Genomic DNA, 20,213 nt, shown 5'->3' on the forward strand with positions numbered 1-20,213 from the left:
GAGCCATCTCTTTACTTCCCAGTCTGCTTATCTGTGCTTTGCAAGACATTCCCATGCATCAAGCACAGGAGATTTTCAGATAAATTCCTCAGGCAAATTATCATGAAAGTTTCTTCACCCTTAAGTTCTAACGGGCTATAACCATTTCTTCTATAAATTTGTATTTATATCCTCAACTAATTTTACCAGCATTTCAAGAAAAATAGAGTAAGTTAAACTCATGATAAATGGAACAGGGCGTAAACTACATATATTTTAAGCGTGTGTTCTCCTAGGTTGTAAAGCTAATGTTTCAGAAGAATGATATATGGTCTTGTAGTTGATTACCAATGTTTCTCTGACAAGCTGTTAATTATTTACAAGACCACATGACATCACAACCCATAAGACTGCCATCAACATCTTCACTACGAGAATGTCGACTCTCAGACACATTTAAAACTAACCTGTACAGGAAGTCCTTATCCTCAAATCTGCAACCAAAGAACAACCAAACTTCTCCGAAGACCAACTCACTTGATCTTCGTTGTTTTGCCTGTCGATGCCGAAGGAAACCTATGATGGAATGTTTAACATGACTGTGTTTACAATAGTCTCTGAACTAACAAACGCTCAATGGTTAAGTTCAAAGTTTTCTTTCCAGTCAGTACTGTGCTTTGACTTTCATCATCAGACACACATGAATTTTCCACATTACAAAAAAGAATTCTCATCATTCTATGCCATGACCTTAGCCCACTTACCCATAAAGGGGGCGACCCCTGTTCCTGGTCCTATAAGGATTATCGGCACTGAAGGATCTGTTGGAAGATTAAAACCTGTACTTTTCCTCAGGTACAAAGGAACCTGAAAACAAATATTCTTAAACTATCTGTAATACGATTACCAAATACTGGTTTAGAAATATGCTACTTGTCTTTAATCAAATATCCAAATAAAATTTTTATTTTGTATCAACATTCTTAATTCTTCTTCAAAGCTCTCCTTTATACTGCCACTGTTAATAATAGTGACCATACGAAGGATAGCTTTTAGGAAGATTCTGTGTGAACAAACCAAGGATAACACAAACAGGGCATGCACAGGTAAGATAGGAATACTGGTACATTCCAAATTTTTGGTTGGAAAATCTGATCAGAAGAAATCACTTGAGAAACCCACAAAACTGGGTGTAAGGTTAAGGAATGGATTCATCTGGCTCAGGACAGCCCAGCAGTGGGCTCTCATGAAGATGATAATGAAACTTCAGGAACCCTAAAAGACAGGAAACTGCTTGATTAGACAAGTGATTGTTGGCTTCTCAAGAAGGAAGAGGTCAAGACATGGAGGAACTGAGGATAAGCACAAAAGCCCTTGGTCACAAGAGACAAGTGTCTGGGCCAAAATTTGTACACACACTACGACATACAAACCAAAACTGAGATACTAGCCACTCAACAGCAGCAACTGGTCTACGACAGACAATATCTATGAATTCCAAAGCTAAAAACTCACTCAGCAACAAGAAATTTCACACGGAAACACAATGATGTCCTGTTACAAGCCTGGATGTTCCATTAACATTCAGATTAGCAATGATAAATCATTCTAAAATCAGTATTCCCACCACAAGTAGTCAGGTACATATAACATATAACTTGGGTCTCATATTTTCTTTTAAAAAACAGTATGAATAATTCATTTCTAAAATCTAGTGTACACTTCTCATTTTTAAGATGGGTACCATGATTGTATGTTAAAAGATACAAAAATTAAGCTACCTTCAACTCCACGAATTCATCCTTCAAGGTTAGTCTCTTTAGTTCTTCACTGACAGAGTCATGAGGACTTATGACAGTCTGTATGGGTCTAGTCAGATAGTCCAACCATCCAGTACAGGTGCCATAGCGGAAACCAGCCCCATGTTCTGATGCAGGAAACTCCAAAAGGGAATAAATAATGTGCAGTTCTGTACAGCCATTCTTCTTCTGGAGTGGAGATGATGCAATTGAATATGGACGGGCCTATGGATGAGAAATAATGAATATTTTATTTCTTTGTTAACAGGTATGTTCTGACTCTGGGAAACAATGCCCCAGACACTGCACTACAGAAAATATAATTTCACACTACATAAAAGGAAATATTTCTACAAACAACACCGTAATACCTGAAGGCGAGGTAAGTGTTCCAAAAGTACTTCAACTGGAGGACAGCAAGAAGGGAATGTTTCTAGTAGGTCAAGCAGAGTATTTCTTGCTGTGACTACAAATTCTGAGTAGTCAGCACTCCCTTCCTTGCTGCACAGTTTCTCTAGTCTGCATCGCTCGCTTGGGTCTTCTGTGTGGGCAGCCAGTACTCTGAGAAATGTCTACAGTAGCAGTAATTATCATTATATACTAAAGTGTTTAATAATAGGGCAGTAATTAATTACTCAAAATGTGACTAAATTACTGCTTTGAGCAGGAATGTACTGAGTCACACAATCATTACTATAGTATCCTGGTAAGCAACCATGCAGAAAATTACAAATACATATACAATTTTAGTCAGGAAACCTGACAGGAAATCTTACAAATAGTAGGATAACATTAAAATGGACCAGCAAATTGCCCCACTAAAATGATGAGAAAATCTAAAAGCAGTACTTAAAAAGCAACTTTTTACTGAAAAATCTAAGAATGCAGAATATAAAAATTAAAAACATAACCTATCTTTGCGTACTGAATGATTACAACATGAAACATCTGTTTTGTTGTGTTACATGTACATAGTAGGCCATGGATGAAGAGTCTTTTGTTTCAAAGCAATGTTTCCACTAAGCAGCATATAAAAATTAAAATCACCACTTACCTTTAAAATTTAATGTAGTGAAATTATTGAGGTCACCATGATGTCAGACGAGACACCAAATGATTAATTATTGCATTGCCAGTGTTATGTGTGTGTGTGTGTGTGCACATGTACGTGTGCTAATCAACATGGCTTATTATACACCCAGATGTTTAAAAAATAGCATATGGATTCTTGTTTAAACAAAGAAAATATGTCTTTACCTTTTTGGGGACAGCCCTAATGTCAAGACAAGTCTGTAAGATATGCCTGAGGGTTGCTTTCACTGGAATGTAGGGTGGAACACATGCTTTTTTCTTCACAGTCCCAGGTTTCACCGATATAGTAACAACAGTGTCAGCTCTTTCCAATATCTTGAGATGTTTCATGATCTTCTGAACTTCATCTTCGGAATTTTGAGGAATTACACCTACCGTGTCCCCTGGTTGATATTCAATACCAGAACCCTGCCAAAACGTTAAATCTCCCAAGTAATATATACAACTGCATTAGTTTCACTGTCACTTCTGAGTCTTGTGCAACAAAGCAAAGATTCTTTAAATTTTTTCCTCCCAGTGCAACCCTTGAAGTTAAACTCAAGGCATCAACCATTTAGTAACAACTTATTTATTTTTAATATTAATGATATAAAGGTAACAAACAAAGAAATGAAAATATAATACCAATATGTTTTTTCCCCAAACACCTAAACTAACATCAATGAGAAGTGATAGTAACACCAGAAAAATTCTTCAGCTACAAAAACCATTGTCACATGCCATAAAACATATTCATCCAACAATCTTGTAACATTCTTTTTCAAATTACTTGCCTTTGAAGTCTAAAGACTATGACTTTGCAATAGGTAAAACAAATAAGATTTCAGTCAACCCAAAAAGCCCAGTGTCCTATAATTCTTTAAGTTTTATGAGACAATTTTGTGTGACCATGAGAATAAATATGAGGTTTGTTCAAATGAAAACAATTCAGAAATTATTTTGGGTGAAAAAGTACAGGCTATTAAAAATAGTCCTCGTGGGCATTGAGGCATGCATCCCACTGGCTCATCAGCTAATGGATCCCCTTGCAAACAACTCCCTGGGCTGTTTGTATAACCATGTTTGACACAATCTACAGCCCAGTCCAGGCCACAGGGTTCTCAGTACCATGTGCCAACATTTTTAACTTTTAAGAATGTTTATGTAGAGTGAAGTGTGAACTAAATTTTTTTTTTGATGCACCATTTAGAGGATATAGTTTGGGAAACAACTACTGGCCTGATATCATACCCACCCAGTATCATACAAACATGCAAATAACATGATATTTTAAGTACAAAATATAACTGAAATAATACAAGCACTAATCAATCACCTGAACATCTAAACAAAGTTCTACAGTCTTCTTTACTTCGCATCCATATGAAAGTTGTCGCGCACTCATCACAGTTGCCAGGTATGTATGGCCAACTGCAAATGGAAAAGTACAGCCATTGTGTATTTCAAGTTGTTTCACATCCTGCAACATAAAAAGAAATCTTACGACTTTTCTATCTATGAGCTCTTAAGTACATACAAAACATTATTTACATTCTTACTTCTAAAACAATTTGTTTCATTAGTAAACTTACTACCATGACAAACAATATCTAAATTAAATTTTAATTCAAGTTTGAACTGTTATAGAAATATAAAAACAACTTCAAATCAATTTATCTGATGTTTGTGATCCAACAAGACACAAGTATTTGTCTGTCTTACATGATATTCTACACAATGACAATTTGAAAAGTTTAGGTTATAAGAAAACTGTCTTCTTGAATGTTATGTGTGTAGTGTGGCAGAATCTTACTGACACTTGCCTCCATCATCAGTCACTAATTGCCCTGATGATAGTGGCAGCAAGCACCTTTGATGCTGATAAACTTCCATCAGACTACACACTGAAACATCTGAGAAGACAGTCATCTTCACACTCACCAATGTGAGAAACCGAAACCTTGCCAAGCTGAGGTTAGTTTCAACACAGTCTGACTAATCACAAAAAAGTTGTTTATATATTATATAAGTATCACTCCTCTTTCCTCTGGTATTCGGTATATTAAATTCAATAATGCAAAAAGGCATACATACCAATGTCTCTGAATAACAATAAGAAAGCTCCAAGAAACGTGGTGATAAAGCAGGCAAGGTCAACTTCACGTCCATCATTCAGGCACAAAGTGTTCTTCGCTAAGGTAAATATCAAATCCAGTAACCTCAAATAGCATTGCTGTGTCCCTTAAACAAAACATCCCTTAACATTTTGTCCATGTCAGAAAACCAATTCGTATTCTTTCGGAAATTACGGAACTACACGTTACACATGTCACACTTCAATGCATTTGGAACTAACGTTTCATTTATATAGTAGTATCTAATGTACTTGGACACCGCGTTAATTAAAATTAAACTCGAAACTATCCTATTCTATTCTAGTATATTCAAATTCCTGGGAGTGAAATCACCACTACGGTTTCAGGCACCACGTGTTGAATTACGAGTTAGTTTCCATTTTTGTGTGGATTGGTTTCTGGAGTCACAGGGCTCGGGGCAGGGCCCACTGCTGGGTTCTTGCAAACACGGTAAAGAATCTTCTGGAAGTATAATAGGCGAAAGTTTTTCGAACTGCTGAATTCTCAGGACGGACTTTACTCCATACCGTCCCCATGGATGTTCGAAGTTATGAGGTGGGATCATCATGACGTCAATACCATGATCCGCATGCGCCAAGTCAACCTAACCTAACCTAACTTAGACCAACAGTACATGACCAGGTTAAGTTTGTTTAGTGGATATTGTTAGGTTAGGTAACTTTTTTAAAAATTTTGTGACTTTTTGACACTGATGGCTACAATTCGTAACGTCGTTGCAGTATGTCACCCCTAGTCACGCTTGGTTACGCTTTGACCCTATTTTCAAATCTTCGTCGTTTTTAACACTTATTATACTCTCTCGTTACGCCTTTATATCAGGTCACGCCTACGCACGCTTGGTCACGCTTTGTAAATATTCGTCACGTTTCGACATTTCCGGCCACATCTCGTCACTCCGTTACAGTACATCACGCCTAGTCACGCTCGGTCACTGTTGATCACGCTTTGTAAATATTCACGTTTCGACATTTCTGGCCACATCTCGTCACTTCGTTGTAGTACATCACGCCTAGTCACGCTTTGTCACGCTTGAGCACGCCTGGTCACTAAGTCACGTAACGGAACGCTTAGGTTACGTTACGCCCGGCTCGGTTAATTTTTGCTACTTTGCAATGCGTTAGATGAAGTTACGACAGGTTGGGTTAGGTTAGGTTGGGTTTGTTTGGGTTAGGTTAGGTTTGGTTGAGTTAGGTTAGGTTAACTATGTTTAGTGGATATTGTTGGGTTAGGTAACTTTTTAAAAAAAATTGAGACTTTTTGACACTGATTGCTACAAATCGTCACCTCGTTGCAGTACGTCACGCCTAGTCACGCTTGGTGACGCTTTGACCTTCTTTTAAAACCTTTGTCGTATTTTAACACTTATGATACCCACTCGTTACGCCTTTATAGCAGGTCACGCCTAGGCAAGCTTTGTCACTCTAGGTCACGCTTGGTTACGCTTTGTAAATATTTGTCACGTTTCGACATTTCCGGCCACATCTCGTCACTCCGTTACAGTACATCACCCCTAGTGACGCTTGGTCACTATTGGTCACGCTTTGTAATTATTCGTCACGTTTAGACATTTCTGGCCACTTCTCGTCACCCCATTGCAGTACATCACGCCTAGTCACGCTTTGTCATGCTTGGTTACGCTTTGTAAATATTTGTCACGTTTCGACATTTCTGGCCACATCTCGTCACTCCGTTACAGTACATCATGCCTTGTCACGGTTTGTCACGCTTTGTAAATATTCGTCACGTTTCGACATTTCTGGCCACTTCTCGTCACCCCATTGCAGTATATCACGCCTAGTCACGCTTTGTCATGCTTGGTCACGCTTTGTAAATATTGGAGTGTACTGTACGCGGCTTGCTACCACCCCTTCTAGCAAACCAGTGGTAAGTTACTCGCTGCGAGTTTCCAGTTCACAAAGTTCATCGGCCAAAAACGCTGGAACGCAGTAGACCACTGGTTTTTTATGCATTTCAACGCCAATCCAGTTAGGTGATTAGTCTCCAAATGTAGTTTCATAAGCCAGTTTAGCCTATAAGACTTAAATATTATGAAACTCATAAAACCATTCTTTGGGTCTTAATCAATGAAATCCAGTATTACAGAAATATTTCTCTGTCCTCTTGTGCATACAAACAGCGATAGATTTAAGATTAATGCATTTAGTGTATTTCGGTGAAATTCTAACGTACACGCTAGTAGTACATTCGCTTGCCAGCAACTGTTTATACACCCTGCAGCTAATTTAAACACGTGGTTTGTATTTGTATTTATTGGAAATTCTCTGTTTTACACGTAGTAATATTTCGCTGGGAACAAATGTCAGTAACATGGCTATCAAATGCAGTATTTTCTGGGAACAATTTAACCTGTTACCTGATACAGACTGCTCATTTAACCAGCCAGCAGCCTTGCGAAGACCATCTGAATGTGTCACGATCGAATACCGAAAGATTTCAGTGACTCAAAAATCCTATTCCGTACTACAGCGTGATATTCGCTGTAAATCCAAGTGTGTGACAAAATTGTACAAAACAGCAAACATATGCTAAATACAAAAATATTGAAATAACTGTTTTCGATTATACATTTTTGTTAGAAATTTAAAATAAATAAAGCAGCTACGCTGTAAAATTTGTGTAGCCTATATTTTACAGCTTGATAACGATAAGTTACAAAATATGTTTTACGGAATTTTACATTTTGAGACTTTATACATACATACATTTTTATATGTTTATATATGAAATTATTTTATTGTGGCAAAAGTTATGCTGCTTTGCAAACCATTAAAAGCAGCTAAAGAGCTCAATGTTATGCTTAACGTTGATTCAGAGGCCGTAATAATTTAATTACACATGGTATCTATACATATTTGCCTTTTTATGTTATAACTACGATACGACTATTAAAATGTAATCTTGTGAACTATTTTATTCTTCTGAAGATAATTTCAAACAGACGAAAATGTAGTACAATTGTGATGTAATGATACATAAAAAAGTCTCTGCAAATGATCGTGTGAATGGAGATTTTCTAATCCCGTCAATTGATTTTGTACCAGACTGTGCGAAGTACAAAAGTCACAATCTGAAAACGTGATCGCCGCTGTATTTCTCGAAAGAAATACTATTTAGACCTCATAAAAAGTTTAGAATCTGTCTTTTCTTTTCCTATATGAAACGTAAAGATTATAAAATATAGTTTATCTACTACGAAAAATGTATTTTTACATGTTATTTATTATGGGTGGGAAATTTGGTTTCTCGCAGATTAAAGGCGTTTGAAAACAAAGAACTGGCGAGTGCATGTGCACCTAAGAGGACTGACGAAAATTGTACAATTGTGATCGTCATAATTTGCATGCTTCAGAAAATTAGGGTAATAAAATCAAGAAGGATGAAATGGGCGTGGCATGGGAGAGGATAATATTAAAATTGATCTTAAAGAAATTAAATATAAGGATGTGGACTTGATTAATTTGGCTAATAAAAGTACACGATAAAAGGTTCTTGTAAATACTTTTCCATAAAACGCCCAAGAAAACAAAATGTTTTGGGGCACACCAGAGGTCATTAAACCCGTTGCGCGCGAAAGTCCTATCGATTTTGTACCAGATACCTGCCGGCTATATTTGCTGTGATGAGTGGTTTTTGTTAATGAATACGGAGAACTGAGAGGAAAATGGCGATTACACGTTCACCAACTCTGCTATATATGGAACGTAGGTAATTTAATAGAACGGATCAGCCTATGTCAGAGGATGTAAATTAATTTACTATACAGACGTTCTGTTGAAGCAGTTAACTTACGGTCACTTAAGCCTCAAGTACTAAATAGGCTAATTGGTTTATGAGGTTAATTTGTAATATGAATAAGAAAATAAATTAAATTGTTATCGAACTATTATTACAGCTGAAGGAGGATTAATAGGATATATAAAATATACGTGATAAATACATGTTAGGGCGATAGTTAATTCAAGTATTTACGTTTTAAATTATCATTACTATTACAATTTCAAATTCACATCCTGTAAAACAAGTATTTATTATTTTAATTGAAACGATACAAAAATCTGAAACACTGTCTCCCACCAGTTGTCTGATAAATTAATTAATTTCGTCTACAGTTTAACTGATTAATTTTCCCAGTATTATGACTGTGTAATATTACAGATTCATGGTATAGAACAAAAGTTCATTTACGAGTTACCTTGTTAATCACATTAGACTGAGTGTATAATATAACGAAGAAACTCTAACGATGAATGCACATATGGTTAGGACGTTAAAGTCTTTTGATTTTGTATCGAACATTTTTTTTTTGTTAAAAATATGTGTGACCTGAATACATACGGCTCAGGACAAAGACCAGAAGAGAGCATAAAAAAGAATAAAAGTTAATGAGGGGTTAGGATATTACATAATGCGAATATTCTACAGAAAGCAAGTCTGGTGAAACCTATGATGTTACGATAGAAATTGTAACTCAGGTAGACAAGAAATGTATACACAACCTGTTGTAAAGCGATCATTTGGAAGACCAAAAACGATATTATCAGGAAAATATGTATTGAGAACGGGAGGTGGATGGAAGATGATCACGACCATGTCCGAATGACAGGACTCGGCTTTATTGCGTTGAAACTTCGTGTTACAACAATACCAGAGATCTAACGTTCACGCTGCAGTTAAGAGGCACAAATCTGTCTTCCAGCAATGGACCCGTTTTACACATTACGTCATTAGGAAACTACTTTGTTAATTTGGGTCATATCAGTTCATTTGAAGAACCTCTGGTAGATGAGAGACAGCATGTCTCAGCGGAGAGGGGGGGGGGGGGGGAATGGCATTAATCCATATTGGGAGAGCAGTGCTTGAGCGTGTGCGGGGGACTCACTCCTCTCTTGCTATCGATTCTTCGTCGCCAGCTCGCTCGCCATTTCGGTCGACATAGTTTTCACTTCTCAGACTCGACGCAGATAGAACTAACCCTGCGACCTGTGCAGTTGAAGTAGAAGGTGATTTAGGGACGGACGGACAGACAGACAACAGGAAAACAGAAGCGTCATCATTCCAACAATGACATTAACATCACTACCAACTGAACATTCATATTTACCTTCACATTTTGTTTTTTAAACGATACAACATATTTTACCACATTAAAATTGTACTGATTTAATTTGTTTAAACATAAAGATACACCGGTGTATGTATTAAGGTAATTGTAACGTTTGGTATGAATTTCGGTCACGAACACACTGATCGACATGACAGAAATTTGTATTAGGAGCTAAGGAAATGAAACAAATGAACACGAAACAGAACTCGTCGACCTTTTTTTATTTCCCCGTTTTAATTCATAAATACGCATAGATCCACGTCGGTTTCACATTTAACCAAATTGCGACATAGGGCTCATTTGTAACTTCAGAAAATAACACAGCCAGCTGAAATTCGACTTTTAACACGCGCTCTGTTGGCACACGCGACAACTACACTTCGCACAACAGCCAGCAACAATAATTCTGCAGTGGGATTTTACAGTCTGTTTTATTTGAAAGCTGTGAGTGTAAATGAAGGGGTAAAAATAAAGGAAAGGAATCAGAAAGGAAAGAAGGAAGAAGAAGAAGAAAAATGACATGGTTTTATCTTCATGGCGTGTACTCAGAGCTTCAGCTGACTGCCGTTCCTATCGTTACATTTTGTTCCTATATCTCAAGTCGTTTGTTTGCTAGCTTGAGGTAGCGAGCACAGGGCGTCCAAAAAATTCTCACCTCGGTTATTCGGAAGGTAAGATACATGATGAGAAATCAATTTATTCTTTTGAAAGGCTTCTTTTCTAGTCGAGCGTATTTTGTAGTTGATTTTGTACATATAAAAATGTTGTAGATGTTATTTCTTATTACGTGGAGTAAAATTACTATATTATTTTTGCGTTTCACACACTCGTTTCGTGGCACATTTTTGTTGTATAGTAGTGCATGGTCTGAAAACAAAAATTCCTCCAACAGCAATTACTTGGAATTTCTATCTTCTTCACGGTACTTTGTGTGTTATGTAATTTGCATGGATTCTGTTTTGTCATTTAGTCGATAAACATTTTGCGTGGATACTTTCAGAGAATCGCTTATCGTGGAAAAGTGTAGGTGTGTAAAAGTTTTCTCAACTATTAAAAATATTTTAATCGTAAGTTTTTTAATATCAATTAATGGTAAATCTTTGTTATTTCGCGTTATAATTATTCGTTATTCTTTGTTATTTACTATATTTCGAGACATTTCCGTTACTAGGTGATGGATATTTGTCAGTTCATCTTAATGATCCAAATTTATTTAGTGTCGTTTTGGTGGTGTGTCAGAATTGTATAGTGTGACAACAAACAGTTGTAACCTCATGAACATTTGTAGAATTAAAAAGGTATATAACATTAGATATATTGCTCAAATTCCTTTACTACTTATTTCTTAAACAGGAAGCCACAATGTTTACTATTTAATCAGTTCGTTTTATTTTATATAATTAAATTATTTCACTAATTTTAATTTTATGAAAAAATGTATCAATAAATAATTTAAGTAAAACTACGTTCCGTATTTCAATAATTTCAACTTTATCTTTCGCAAATTTAATTTAAGACTAATTATATTATTGCTCGTACGTCTTTTACTTGAATTATATCAAATAGAGGAATGATAAGTACTTTATTAACACACTTCAACTTCGAGATGTCCCATAACTATTTTATACGTCTATGCCATAGATGGTTCAGAAGGTTTAAAATACGAACAGATCTATCTAGACGTAGAAGAGGGGGGATGTGTGTGTGGGTACAGCAAACGTGTTTCAATAACGTGGAATTTACGTGATCCCTGAAGATCTGTATAGTATATAAGAGATAAAAGGGAAGTCTTAGAAGTAACATTCAATTAAACATGAAAATTTATCAAGTTGTTTGAAAACAAGATCAAATTTATGTAGTATGTAATGTCTGGATTTTAAAAACAAAGGTGTTTTATCAATGACTTCAGATAGACCAGAATCTCCATTGTAATTTCATGTGATGGGTGGTCATGTGCTCAGGACTGAATAGCTTGAACAAACGAATAAATTAATACAAATAAATTCATTCAATATATAAGTTTAGATAGCCCTGATAATGGCGGCAGCAAACACTTCTGAAACATCGGCCAAACGTCCATAAACAATCTCCATAGTAGACGCCATGAGAAACCAAAATTGTGCAGGCCTTTTAGTAATACCAATATGGCGGCTGTGCAGTTTCTGTAGGATTGCGAAGTTTTAGATGGAAATATATTTCCGAAAAATCTCGAACCAATAATTAAGGCAACTTCTTGTATATTATAAAAGCGAAATTTGGTGACACACGGGAAATAGGCTATATATTTATATTTAATTCTCGGTCAGATGATTCAGCTATGGAGTAGGAATATATTGCACTGAACTGTAGTGTACTGGGAATGGCAGACATCTACACACACATTATAATGTACAAAACATTGTTTTATTAATTAAAAACATAGTCACTGCCCAGAACGTTGAAGCATGTTTGATAAAATAAACATAGTAAGAATCTCTACTGAAAGTGATTATTTACAGAAAAGAATAACTTCATTGTATATTTATTAATTAATTCACAGTTCTGGTTAGCCTCATCAGTTAGATTGCATCTGAAAGAAATTATGCATAAGAAGTTCCTTCCAGAGATTATTTTCTTTTTAGTTTAGAGACAGATTTTTTTTTAAGAATTTGACAATTACTTGCAATGGATTATGGGTACCCTAAATAGACACAAACTTCTTTAAACAGGAACTAGTTTTGTACAAAAATTTGATTTTAAATCTGTTTTCACATTTCAAATTCAATTTGTGGCACTCTTATCGTCAGCCTACGTTGTACGAGGCATGAATTCCTAACCCTACAAAAATACATCTATGTGGGGGGGGGGGGGGAGAGGAGGAATTGCTGAAGATAACGTCGTCATATGAATAAAGTAAACCAGACTTTAAATTCCAAGCGATGACGATATACCAGACTGTTATGTATGTGTGCAACTGATCCATTAGCCCATGAGACGAGCGCATTATTATGTGCATGGATGTTCAGAATCAATTTTCTCGCTGCTTAGCTAAAAAAAGAATCTTATTTTGTAAATACGACTACAAACTAAGCTTATACGTTTATAGCTTACGGGAGAACTGGATGAGAGTTCAGGATGGAATACCACACCTGCATCCCTTTCGCGTCGTATGACCTAATAACCTGCCGTCCTTCCACGTGTGGGTAGAAAGACGGAGACAGAGAGAGAGAAGCAGAAGAAGAACAAAAGAGAATGCGAAAAGAAAGTGGAAAGAAATAAAAATAAAGATACAGCGAAAGAGGCAGAAAGGGTAAAGAGAGACAAATGAAAGAAATCTTTAATAGGACTCAGAATACTCGCCGGAAATACTCCAGAACTACTGGAAATGCATATCTCAAGAAAAAAGTTCTGGAGAATTTCTAAAATTAAATGTATTCTAACGAATACCTCGTGGTTTTTGAGCAGGTACAGAAAATGTCCACCACCTGCTCAAAACCAAGCATCCATTCTTCCTGTGTCCCGAAATTTTGTTACCAGTCCGTCTAATTCGTTACTTTCTTACCAGGATATCGAAAATGACTAGACCATGTTTGCCCCCGAACAGGTTTTTCGCAACTGGCCTGAGTTAACGGCCTAGGAACCAGGGTGAATTTGACCCGAGTGTCATGGGGGAGGTCAGGGGAGAGAGAGAGAGAGAGAGAGAGAGAGAGAGAGAGAGAGAGTTTCATGCTTTTGATTTTAATTTTTTGAACGTAGTACGTGGATGACTAGATTTTTTAAATGGTACATTATGACCCTGCAAAATGTGAATACAAGAAACTGCATTACTACAATAGACGATGATGATGAGAAAACCTGCAAACCTGTGGTGTGGCAGTGGTTCGGATACTTGAAACTCTTGTTACGCTACAGGTCGATATGCAGACTGGAGAATTGAATTTCGAGAGTCGCAGCGAGAAAGTGAAAGTGTAATCTGCGTGAAAGTGGAAGAAGTTTATTATGGAATATCACATTCCTGCCCCGTTTTTCAGTGATTGACAGGACATTGAGACGCGTATTTCACAGAGGTGTATACAGTATGTACCGGAATATTCCATTTAAAGGACGCCCTATCGAAGAAAACGTAAATAATTTACATTTGACATTAAATTCTGAGGAAACTTAAGTAGCATGAAATGTCCCAAACACAGAGTAAATCATGTGAGTTCTGGCTATGTAATCACCGCGTTTGTCTGTAGGTAGCAGGCTTACGATTAGCTGATCCCCCGTCCAGGGACGAATTCTATCGAATCTCAGAAGTTTATTCTGAACTGAAGGGGCTAGAAGGCGTAATTCGTAAAAAAAAGTCTGAAGAACAGAACAGTGTATGTAAGCTTTGAGGTTTCCATGGCGGTGAATCAAAAGATGGTCGTATTCTGAGCTGTAGCGCCGTGTAGTCTGGCAGAAGTTTACCGACGTTTCAGAGGTGCCTGCTGCCTCCGTCATCAGGGCGATGAATTTATCCCAGTAAACAACCATCCTCATAAATATACTTTGTAGGCAAAATTCATAACTACTTCTTATTAAAGCAGGTGGTACATATAGTTACCACTGGGCTTTAAGGAGCGTAAAAATGAGCACAAATGCCTTTCCAAGTTCCGTAGTTGCCATTTTGCCAGATGCTAACAAGAGCTTCATGTCTTTATCGCTCTGTTCATTCCATAGGTTTATCTACTTTTGAAATATTTTCTATACCATGAAATCATAATTTATTACGTAGTTGTGTTAGTTTTTTTAGTAATACGTTTTAAATAGTCCTGTAGAAAGATTCCCTTTGTTATGATAACAGTACAATTCAATAATGTCAATTGCAACAACAAAAAACTCATACATTCTGTCTGAATATGGAGAAACGCTGTGGTGTATATCGTGTGTCAATCACCGATATATGCCATTTCGAACAGAAAGAGCCAACGTATTTGATAAATGAGCAGCTACTGACAGTTTTCGATGTTTATAAAAGGTCGGGGCGGACGGGAGACAAATATTGATTAACATATGCGTTTCGCTTGCACTTTGATAAACAATATGGTTAATACACAGGGTCATTTGTATCAGTTTGCTTAATTCTGCTGTCGATTTCGCCCTAAGAGTAAGGAACAACACATGTTGCTTTCCAACTGCTCGATTGAACAATAATGTTAGAGACGATTATTTAAAATAATCTTAATAAACGTCTTCCTACAGTAGTGATCAATAAAAGCAAATGAAAACTTTTTGAGCTGCTATATTCGTACTTTGCATACAGCACAATTCAAGATATTAGATTTAGAAAAAGACCACTTACAATACACGACATCTTTTATTTGAATATCAGAATAATGCCCAAGCTACACACTGGACAATCTGGGTTCGAACCCTTATAGTGAATCGGATTCCTGTCTCCCACCACGACAAAGAGACCGGCTCTAGGGTTCATCGATCAAGTACTGGGGACTTTTTCCTCGGGAGTGAAGCGGTGATGTACTTGCGGGTTCCATAAAAGGCAGAGGATTTATTGAGTATCTGCTGGCTTGTCACAAAGGACTCTGCTCCTTAATTTGCGTGTCCGCCCACGTGTTTATTCTTGCTAATAATTTTTAAGCAGTTGACTGGTTTCAATATAATTTGATATGGACATGGCGCCTCTAGAATGCCAACTAGCCTCTGTACTTATAATTCCCTGGCATCAGTACACAAATGGAAGAGGCGAGAGCTTCTGAGAGTACGGTCAGCTTCCAAATGGTAGTGTCACAGTTTAAAAATATTGAACGATGGATTAAGTCCAGATAAAAAGCAATATTGAATACATTCACATATAACTTAGAGGCTACTTAACTTCCTCTGTGCCCGTAACTTATAGATCGGCGGAGTTATACATGCAAATAGATCGTAAACGTACCTACAAATCCCATATGAATCATACTCCGTGTGTTGATATTTTTAGCATGGTGAACGTCGAAGCTCTAAGGTCGTATCTGACAATGCATCTGAACTAGTGGAAATTACGAACTGAAGTGGAATATTATTTGTAAAATTCCTAATTCATACTTCCTCATAACAACATCATAAAGTATCTGAGTACTTGAAATTCTTCCTAGAACTTTTTGCTGCTAACTGCCTGGACAGTTACTCGGGTTGGCTGTCCGTATCGATCAGAACCTCCCGTGGGTGTGGCGCTCCACTGTACTTCAGGCTTCAATATTTCAGATTCGATTTAGTCACGACACGGGAAACAAAAACAGGAAACTGGCCTCTAAATAAAACTAAAGGTCAAAGGAACTGTTGCTAAAAATTGTGTAATTATTCACTTGATTGTGAAAGGTTGGAAAATAATCTTGCATGCACAAGTGGGGCGCGATATTTTGGTACTGCTACATTTGGATCGGCCATGAGATTCCTGTTCAAGGAACTCACAATGTGCGGAGAAATTTCAAAATATTATTTTTGTACCTTTCGTGTGTACGTGTACGAATATCAAATTATTATAAAGTGCTGATATTTTATTAAATTTACACCACTTTCTGCGATTAACATCTTTCAAAGTAAAAAAATATATTAATCTTATCTCGAAAGTGCGGGATAAATTATTTTATATAAAAATATAATATGAAATGATTACATATAGGCCTACGAACTGCATAGGCAACGTGTTTCGACAGACAGTTTAGTATATTTTCTTTGTCAGGTTTGGAATTCCAAATCGCCTTAACGGACACAATGACGCGTACGTCTTGCAAATTGTCTCTTCTGTTCGGGTTCTGAGAGATCAAAACCTGTACACATCTTTGACCACGCCTATGCGCGTCACATGCTCCGTCCATCTTATCCCCTTTGCAATGTTTGGCTTCTTTTTACTTTGGGTATGTTGAGTCCAAACATTCTCCTTATCACACTTTTATCCAATATACTTTATCATCATCTCTCTCATCGTCTCTCATATTGACATTTCAAAATGGCAGGCTGTTACTATTTATAAAAGCGTTTCGGACGAAAACCACAATAAATTTTTGGTTTCCATTTGAAAATAGTTTCTACTAGTTTTGTTTGAAATGCTTATAAACAAAACTAGGAAAGGCAAGCAGGTAAACAAAGTTACGGAAGAAGGTTTTGTATTGCTCCTCTGGTAGTTCGTGGACCGCAGTATGAATAAATCAAGTACAGACATCGAAGCCAGCAATCTGTAATCCCTGTCCATGAATTTGTAACAAGTTCATTACACACAGCAAGGTCTGAGTTACACCTCACATACTACATGGGAAATGTTTGTTTGGGCAACTGAATTTGTATCTGGAAAGATGGCAGCTTGCACATAATGTGAAAGCTGGGGTCTCTATATAGCGGTGTGCTACTTTTCTAAACTTCTTATAGTGAACATAAATAAATGCAATATGTAAGGGAAATATGGATAAAAGATTACAGTCTTGACTCTTGATAAAAGAAAATCACTTGAGATTTGTATGGGGTTAGAGCAGAGGTTCCCAAATTTTTATACCTTGCGCTCCCCTTAAAACATTTCATAAATCCCCCCCCCCTTCCAGAACAAGTGGAAGCAAACAGATTTGACATAAAATTTAGCTATGAGTATACAGCACTGTTAGACAACTAAACTGCCTCAACCAAGCAAAGTATGTTAAAAATGTTTCTCCATATTTCGTTAAAAAAAGCTTTTCATACATACAACACCCCCCCCCCCTCCAGAAAACCACTCGCGCCTCCCCAGGGGGCCGCGCCCCACACTTTGGGAACCCCTGGGTTAGAGGAATAAATGGTATGGAGAATTACATTCTCTGGCATTTTTGTAGGCGGAAGGTAACATAACCTGCGACTGCCACAAACCCTATATAAGAATCGGGGCATGTCTTGTTATCAGAAATATCTGAAATCTTATAAACTTAATTCTGTCGCGTGCGTGGCTAAACAGGATGACCCAAAAACAATGTCACTGTTCAAAGAGTAATGTACGAAACGAATCTGATGTCGAGAAAAGCAAATTTCGTATATATTATGTTATTATTAATGAAATCACATTTCTCCTCGTACAGCCAAATAGTTGAGAACTGTATTTTGTTTCCAGAGGGATAACTAAGTATCAAAATGGGCAACTCACTGGCCAAGATGCACACTTACATCGCGGAGGAACTCCGCCCCAAAACTAGTGTCATCACTGCTCGTGGTCTCAGAAAACATTACGGGGTATGTATCAATCAATCATTCAATCAATCAATCAATCACTTCTTTCTACTCGGCTATTGTTCGTATGACATGTTCGCAATGATAAATTAAGCCTAGTATGTTTCCAAAAATAAGATGAAATGTCTCACTGGTAATTTATTGCGAAATGAAAGCATTTCCCTTGTGTTTTTTTTTTTGGGGGGGGGGGAGATTACACCGAATGGAAAATATTTTCAGTGGCGTATCATAAATGAGGTCTAGGCTATAAGAACATTATAAAATATATTAATATAGTATATTTAAAGAATATTGGAAATTATATATCTGTGGAATTGTCGATATATCGATAAAGATAGCTTCAAATAAGATATGAATGAGAGAATAAGATGAATATTAGACAAGAGAATGGCAAAAGAGATAAACAGACAGATAAAAATATTATGTGTACTAAAAGTGTAGCGAAATGGGAAATTTATGTGTGTGTGTATGTATGAGTTGTGGATTGCAAAAACTCGAAAGTTAATTGGGCACAAACCGACTTTTTAAAGTGATTACAACTAAAATATTTGTATCCGTATGACATGTTTCAAAGAGGATGCTTCTCCTCAGATTAAACGTAACATCAAAGTCAACTAAACAGCTCAGAGCATGGCGTAACTTATTCATACCTCAGGGAAACAAATTCGAAATTTGAAATTCTATCTGCAATCTCGTAAATTTTTAGTTATATTAGCCTTCGCTTGATGCACAAATTTCTACAGAATATCTAAAATTAGCTCTGGAATCCTACTCGAGAACCTAACAGTGCCTTATCTGGTCAGCTCTCCGTCTTACGTAGAAATCGAAATTTTAACGCAGCGTTCTCAAGGACCGTATCTTCAACAAAACAAATACAGTCCAACGCCTGCTAAGATTCGTATAGATCTCACGCTGTACGAAAGTGTCGGAGAAGTTGCCGCATAACTACGGCGTGAAGCAACTAGTGACGCGGCTGAAGGAGTTCAGAAGTGAAATGTGTTTGAACGAATGAGTGAATTTGTAGAAATTACATCTCGAAATAAACAGGTAAATGTATAAGATATAGCGTTAAATGACATTGCTTCTTTGTGTTGAGCGTTTCTATATGGGTGCTCTTCGATTTGTTTGTACTCGGAACACCGTTTCTCAAAATGGTGTCCACGACCTTGAACCGGAAGCACACACACACACTGCTGGAAACAGGCAGAAAGTTCGCCAACTGTAGTGTACATACCGAGAATCGCTCACGTTTAGGACTCACGTAATATACTGCCTTCTCCCCAATACAGAGACGTATTAACAATGTCGGCTGGCGCATTAACATTGTAGTCTAATAATATTTTGTTATGTTATACATTTTGTACTCCTGGCTAGGTTAGTAACAACGAGTTTAACATTTTGGTGGACCTGCCTATAAAAAATCGAATTTTATCTAAATGTTTATCAACAAAATTTACTTACATATGGACATCGACTTAGAAATTGGTGTTGACTTGCAAAAGGAAAGTAATAATAAGTATAACAACAATAAGTCAGCTTCTGAAGAGCACTGGAATAAAGAGATAAAAAAGGTGACGAGAGAATGTTCATGGCCAACGTAACAAAAACCTGAGCTGCAATATTTTCTATGAAGACGAATATATTAACCAGAAACGGAAGATGGAGAAACAAACAATTGCCTATGGAAATAAACGGACGTACATATTTTGAAATTATCAGAAATAAAAATAAATGTTCGAAGAGGCATAATCGTAGAGAATACCACACAGAATTCTAGATAAACTGCAAACAGGTAGGTGTAGACAAATGAATAAAGAGGCCATGATCGATAGAAAAAATACATTTTTGATTACTGGGTTATTTAAGGAAGTTTTTGGATGCAGCGTCAGAATA

The 20,213-nt window shown here is 36.8% G+C and overlaps 1 protein-coding gene and 1 long non-coding RNA gene across 8 annotated transcripts in view; one reads left to right on the forward strand and one right to left on the reverse strand.

The window, feature by feature from the left end:
• LOC110830537 (methionine synthase reductase) overlaps positions 1–20,213 on the reverse strand; it is a 30,529-nt gene that overhangs the window by 3,048 nt on the left and 7,268 nt on the right. The window contains exons 1-8 of one of the 6 annotated variants that reach the window (XM_022065589.2): positions 5,318–5,549; positions 4,944–5,082; positions 4,186–4,329; positions 3,036–3,278; positions 2,150–2,350; positions 1,761–2,003; positions 744–846; positions 447–555 (exon numbers count right to left, since the gene is read on the reverse strand). In XM_022065589.2, coding sequence (XP_021921281.1) covers positions 447–555; positions 744–846; positions 1,761–2,003; positions 2,150–2,350; positions 3,036–3,278; positions 4,186–4,329; positions 4,944–5,021 — 1,121 coding nt within the window. In that variant the 5' untranslated portion in view covers positions 5,022–5,082; positions 5,318–5,549. Of the gene's footprint in view, positions 1–446; positions 556–743; positions 847–1,760; positions 2,004–2,149; positions 2,351–3,035; positions 3,279–4,185; positions 4,330–4,571; positions 4,708–4,943; positions 5,550–20,213 lie in introns of those variants that run through there. The other 5 variants (XM_022065583.2, XM_022065587.2, XM_022065588.2 and 2 more) reach the window with 5 other exon arrangements.
• Positions 9,911–20,213, forward strand: part of LOC110830539 (uncharacterized) — a 41,622-nt gene continuing 31,319 nt past the window's right edge. For both annotated transcript variants that reach the window (XR_002543269.2, XR_015534304.1), the window contains exons 1-2: positions 9,911–10,801; positions 18,205–18,323. This is a non-coding gene — a long non-coding RNA (uncharacterized LOC110830539). The remainder of the gene's footprint in view (positions 10,802–18,204; positions 18,324–20,213) is intronic.

Source organism: Zootermopsis nevadensis, unplaced genomic scaffold (genome assembly GCF_977971745.1).
Source record: "Zootermopsis nevadensis isolate Lab colony 2312 unplaced genomic scaffold, Znev_1.0 Znev_ptg000001l, whole genome shotgun sequence".
NCBI lineage: Eukaryota > Metazoa > Arthropoda > Insecta > Blattodea > Termopsidae > Zootermopsis > Zootermopsis nevadensis.